Source organism: Oncorhynchus tshawytscha, unplaced genomic scaffold, assembly GCF_018296145.1.
Source record: "Oncorhynchus tshawytscha isolate Ot180627B unplaced genomic scaffold, Otsh_v2.0 Un_contig_9416_pilon_pilon, whole genome shotgun sequence".
NCBI classification, from domain to species: domain Eukaryota; kingdom Metazoa; phylum Chordata; class Actinopteri; order Salmoniformes; family Salmonidae; genus Oncorhynchus; species Oncorhynchus tshawytscha.
In genome coordinates this window covers 687-7214 of record NW_024608452.1, presented here as the reverse complement: position 1 = coordinate 7214, position 6528 = coordinate 687, and the positions used below count along the sequence as shown (strand labels likewise).

The window sequence follows — 6528 nt, the reverse complement described above, 5'->3', positions numbered from 1 at the left end:
TAAAACTAAACACGTCTGTCATTGAACAACCGCATGAGTGATTTAGATCGTGAAGAAACACACCAATCTCGTTCATAATTTCTATAAATAATAAAAGCTAATTTACCAACACTTCTGAAAATGGATAGAAGGCGTTTTGGAATGAAACTCTTCAATTACTACGTCACACATTGAGTGTTCAGATTTATTATTTTTATAAACTGTCTGTTATTTTTATTCGTTTTTATAATGAAAGGACATTCACTGTGGTGAACGTTTGCTTTAGACAAGGGGGCGGGACAGTAAGCTCTATCATAAAATACATTTATAGAATAATGTTTTGGAATAATATGTCTTCTTCGTTGTACTTTTCTCTCAATGTTTTCACATTCAGAATGAATGCTTGTGTCTACTTGCCCCCAAAAGGAATTATATGCAGTTTATTGTCTGTCACAAGGGAGACGTTCGTGTCTATATTGGAACCGCAGTGCTCACCGTTAACGACATGGTCCCCAGCAGTATTTAATGAGTGCTTCGTGCCGGTTAATGTTTGATACTCCTGTATGAACTTCCGTTTTGGTACGCCCTGTCCATGGTGCTGAAACACAGAGGATGGATGATATCACATGGACATACTGTAGGCCTGTTGTTTTCAGTATCTGGTAATCAACTTAATAACCCTGGCATTTTATAATTAATTTGACCTGTAAAAGAACTCTCACGTCCGTGCTGATACTATGGCTGCGTAATTGTGTAATTTCTATGGTTAATTGAGCACGATTAATTCACTTCATGAGGAGCCTTTCATTGCAATAGAAAGCTCTGGACTGTGTGTTGGGGGGGCACATTGCATTCACTCGGAAATGCTCCACACTCAAGCATTGCCTTGTGCTTTTTAACAGAAAGGAGAGAACTGACGTGCCCACCGGAGAGATGTTATAGAACATAGCACCCCTGCAGGCTTTTACCACCCACGTACTTTCCATGTGAATCTGTCCATAAATGGTCATCCTACGTATTTGATATGAAGCTTTGTAGTTCTGTTGATAAGAGAATGGCGCTTGCAACGCCAGGCTAGTTGTTTCGATACCTGGGACCACCCACATGTAACATTTATGCACGCATGAATGTAAGTCGCTCTGGATTAAAATGGAATATATATATATATAACCAATACCTATAAAGAGTAAATTGTTTGATGTCGATCACTTGTGTAAAATTGTCTTTGGTGTTTTTTAACTTAGCAGAAGCCCAAAGCGAGATTCAACTAAATGTAAAATGATAGGCTAACTAAAATATCACAACACAACTCATATTAATATGATAATATTTTTTTTTTATTTCACAGTACACAAATAAAATCTACATTTACACAGTTGGCTCAACTGGTCCAGCCAGTAGCCTAAAGCAGAGTATAACTCTTGACATAGTGGTTATATATTGTAATACTACAATATGTGTATTGTACTGAGAAGTCCCTCAATTCATTGAATTTGACACTTCTCTATGGGTTTGCTCCGTTTAGTGGGGCTGGGGCCCATTACCAGCTGTAGGTCGCTGTTAAAGCTGGGGCGGCGGGCCAGTGGGTAAACCGCACCGCAAGGCGCGTCTGGAACCAACGCACGGCTCCGTCTGCCGCAACGGCTTCTGCTGGTGCTCAGCGCCTGGTAGGTACGTATGGAGATCTCGCGGTGCTGCGACGGACGCGTCTCGGTAGGGAGACCGCCTAGCTTGACAAGGGCTTGGAACATCTCTTCTAGACTGGTACTGTCTTTGGCTGATGTCTCGAAGAGCGCCGTGTCCTCCCAAGAGCTCGGAACATCTCCGGACGACTGATGACCCTCTCCGCCTCTAAGTCCACTTTGTTGCCGCATATCACTATGGGAACCCGGGCATTCTCTTTGAGCTTCATCAGCTTGGTCTTGGCTGCTATTATCTCTTTGCGCAGTGTGTACACCTCTTTGAAGGAGTCTCTGTCATCCACACTGAACACCAGGAGAAATATGTCACCTGTTGTAGAGAAGAGTACAGATTTAGTGATTTCATTCAATGCAACAACAAAAACACCCAGATTTATTTCCCAACTCAATGTATTAGATCAAGGCTATGCAAAGGCCAATTCAATGCAACTCAATTAGATCTATAACCGGTCAAAAGCCTATACACTCATAACCTACACACCTGTCAGTATGGACAGCCTCCGTCTGGCGGGGAAGTCTCTCTCCTTCGCTGCGTCCAGGATATCAATCTGATAGGTTTCTCCTCGGATCTGGTACAACTTCCTGTGGAAGTCTTCTGCCGTGGGCTCGTACTGTTCCTCGAACCCGCCGCGCAGGAACCGCCTGAGAATGTTCGTCTTGCCCACTCTGGGCGCGCCGAGTACTACAACGCGCCGGCAGTTACGGGGCTTGGTGAGGCGCATCTCCTCCAGTGGCGCGGTGCATGCAGTCTGGTCCGGGAGGGTCAACGTCGCTAGCGGGTCGAAGGATCTTCTTTTGGGGAACATTTCCGAGGATGTAGGCTGAGTGGTCCCCGTGCTGGAAGACCGGACCACCCTCGTCTTCTTGTCCGTGTGTCTCCAGTGCTCGGTGACCGTTTTAAAGATCCCTTTACTCGCCTTGGTCATGCTCGAGACCTTTTGTATCGCATGAGGATTGTAGGTGATTGACAGTTGACACCTGTGACTTTAACATTGGGAAGCTGGTTGGAAATCGTTTGTTCAGCATTATCGTCCATGTTGAGCTGGATCTGTGGATGCCCGGCAGTTGCACAAGAGCTGAACGTGTCGGCGGTGCCATCAACGGAAAGGTAGACTACTTTCTCTGCTGTGTTCACCTCCATGTTCCTTCCAGGCACGGGGATCATCCGGGGTGTCTGTTGTTACAGGTCTGTTACACCTGTTGCTTCACCATGTGATGCGTTGCAGTGTGCGGAGGGGAGCGTCGGCGCGGGTATTTATAGAGTATGGCTGGGCAGATTGGTTTCTACGTCATTAGAGAGAATCATCACATCGCGTTAACACTCTGCTCCTTTTATGGTAGTATCATAGAAATATCTGTAATCATGTGATATCAGTCAAGTGTAGGCTATAGCCTTCCAATTCACATGTCAGGCAAACCCATAGCTAAGGAGGATGGAGCACAGCTAGAGAGGGAGCGCGGCTAGAGAGGGAGCACAGCTAGAGAGGGAGCGCGGCTAGAGAGGGAGCACAGCTAGAGAGGGAGCGCGGCTAGAGAGGGAGCACGGCTAGAGGGAGCACGAGCACGGCTAGAGAGGGAGCACAGCTAGAGATGGAGCACAGCTAGAGATGGAGCACGGCTAGAGATGGAGCACAGCTAGAGATGGAGATGGAGCACATGGAGATGGAGCACAGCTAGAGATGGAGATGGAGCACAGCTAGAGATGGAGCACAGCTAGAGATGGAGCACAGCTAGAGATGGAGCACAGCTAGAGGTGGAGCACAGCTAGAGATGGAGCACAGCTAGAGATGGAGCACAGCTAGAGATGGAGATGGAGCACAGCTAGAGATGGAGCACAGCTAGAGATGGAGCACAGCTAGAGATGGAGCACGGCTAGAGATGGAGATGGAGCAGCTAGAGATGGAGCACAGCTAGAGATGGAGCACAGCTAGAGGTGGAGCACAGCTAGAGATGGAGCACAGCTAGGTGGAGCACAGCTAGAGGTGGAGCACAGCTAGAGGTGGAGCACAGCTAGAGGTGGAGCACAGCTAGAGAGGAGCACAGCACAGGCTAGAGAGGAGCACAGCTAGAGGGAGCACAGCTAGAGAGGGAGCACAGCTAGAGATGGAGATGGAGCACAGCTAGAGATGGAGCACAGCTAGAGATGGAGCACAGCTAGAGATGGAGCACAGCTAGAGATGGAGCACAGCTAGAGATGGAGCACAGCTAGAGATGGAGCACAGCTAGAGATGCTAGAGATGGAGCACAGCTAGAGAGGAGCACAGCTAGAGATGGAGATGGAGCACAGCTAGAGATGGAGCACAGCTAGAGGTGGAGGAGATGGAGCACGGCTAGAGGTGGAGCACAGCTAGAGGTGGAGCACAGCTAGAGAGCACAGCTAGAGATGGAGCACAGCTAGAGATGGAGATGGAGCACAGCTAGAGATGGAGCACAGCTAGAGATGGAGATGGAGCACAGCTAGAGATGGAGCACAGCTAGAGATGGAGCACAGCTAGAGATGGAGATGGAGCACAGCTAGAGATGGAGCACAGCTAGAGATGGAGCACAGCTAGAGATGGAGCACAGCTGAGGTGGAGCACAGCTAGAGATGGAGCACAGCTAGAGATGGAGCACAGCTAGAGATGGAGCACAGCTAGAGATGGAGCACAGCTAGAGATGGAGCACAGCTAGAGGTGGAGCACAGCTAGAGATGGAGATGGAGCACAGCTAGAGGTGGAGCACAGCTAGAGGTGGAGCACAGCTAGAGATGGAGCACAGCTAGAGATGGAGCACGGCTAGAGATGGAGATGGAGCACAGCTAGAGATGGAGATGGAGCACAGCTAGAGATGGAGCACAGCTAGAGATGGAGCACAGCTAGAGATGGAGCACAGAGATGGAGCACGGCTAGAGATGGAGATGGAGCACAGCTAGAGATGGAGCACAGCTAGAGATGGAGCACAGCTAGAGGGGAGCACAGCACACAGCTAGAGGTGGAGCACAGCTAGAGGTGGAGCACAGCTAGAGATGGAGCACAGCTAGAGATGGAGCACAGCTAGAGGTGGAGCACAGCTAGAGATGGAGATGGAGCACAGCTAGAGGTGGAGCACAGCTAGAGGTGGAGCACAGCTAGAGATGGAGCACAGCTAGAGATGGAGCACGGCTAGAGATGGAGATGCACAGCTAGAGATGGAGATGGAGCACAGCTAGAGATGGAGCACAGCTAGAGATGGAGCACAGCTAGAGATGGAGCACGCACAGCTAGAGATGGAGATGGAGCACAGCTAGAGATGGAGCACAGCTAGAGATGGAGCACAGCTAGAGGTGGAGCACAGCTAGAGATGGAGCACAGCTAGAGGTGGAGCACAGCTAGAGATGGAGCACAGCTAGAGATGGAGCACAGCTAGAGAGCACAGCTAGAGATGGAGCACGGCTAGAGATGGAGCACAGCTAGAGATGGAGATGGAGCACAGCTAGAGATGGAGCACGGCTAGAGATGGAGCACAGCTAGAGATGGAGCAAAGCTAGAGATGGAGATGGAGCACAGCTAGAGATGGAGCACAGCTAGAGATGGAGATGGAGCACAGCTAGAGATGGAGCAAAGCTAGAGATGGAGATGGAGCACAGCTAGAGATGGAGCACAGCTAGAGATGGAGATGGAGCACAGCTAGAGATGGAGCAAAGCTAGAGATGGAGATGGAGCACAGCTAGAGATGGAGCACAGCTAGAGATGGAGATGGAGCACAGCTAGAGATGGAGATGGAGCACAGCTAGAGATGGAGCACGGCTAGAGATGGAGATGGAGCACAGCTAGAGATGAAGCACAGCTAGAGATGGAGCACAGCTAGAGATGGAGCACAGCTAGAGATGGAGATGGAGCACAGCTAGAGAGGATGGAGGAGATGGAGCACAGCTAGAGATGAGATGGAGCACAGCGGATGGAGCACTAGAGATGGAGATGGAGCACAGCTAGAGATGGAGATGGAGCACAGCTAGAGATGGAGCACAGCTAGAGATGGAGATGGAGCACAGCTAGAGATGGAGATGGAGCACAGCTAGAGATGGAGCACAGCTAGAGATGGAGATGGAGCACAGCTAGAGATGAAGCACAGCTAGAGATGGAGCACAGCTAGAGATGGAGCACAGCTAGAGATGGAGATGAAGCACAGCTAGAGATGGAGATGAAGCACAGCTAGAGATGGAGATGAAGCACAGCTAGAGATGGAGATGAAGCGATAGAGATGGAGCACAGCTAGAGATGGAGCATGGGGGTAAAATTGGGAGTATATGGGGTATAATTAGGGGTATAGTTAAGGGTATATGGGGTATAATTAGGGGTATATAGGGTATAATTAGGGATATATGGGGTATAATTAGGGGTATATGGGGTATAATTAGGGGTATATGGGGTATATTTAGAGGTATGTGAGGTATAATTAGGGGTATATGTGGTGTAATTAGGGGTATATGGGGTGTAATTAGGGGTATATGGGGTATAGTTAGTGGTATATGGGGTATAGTTAGGGGTATATGGGGTATAGTTGGGGGTATATGGGGTATATTTAGAGGTATATGGGATATATTTAGACACTAGATTTGGGCTATTTCTGGACATCCGATGAGACGTGGCGTGGGACCCCCTGGCCCTGTTCTCCCTCTCTCTGTAATAATGTGCAGGCTCTCTACCCACATCATCCAGCTAGCTAGTCATCATGGGTCCTGGGGGCTCACGCGTAGGTGGGGAATGTTCCTGGAGAAAAGTGACAGATCATCATTCACCGTGTGCACACAAGGACACTGCAAACAGCATTGTGTTCCGCCTGTATGGTACACTGCAGTAACAGGCATAGTGTTTCCTGTATGGTACACTGC

General features: G+C 49.1%; 1 protein-coding gene across 1 annotated transcript; it reads right to left on the bottom strand.

Moving 5' to 3' along the window:
• Positions 1-1335: 1335 nt before the first annotated feature.
• LOC121843537 (GTP-binding protein Rhes-like) lies at positions 1336-2609 on the bottom strand. The gene is given in 3 exon segments (XM_042313182.1): positions 1336-1783; positions 1786-1989; positions 2161-2609. Coding segments are annotated over 3 exon segments (969 nt in total). The 5' UTR covers positions 2606-2609; the 3' UTR covers positions 1336-1463.
• Positions 2610-6528: the final 3919 nt, after the last annotated feature.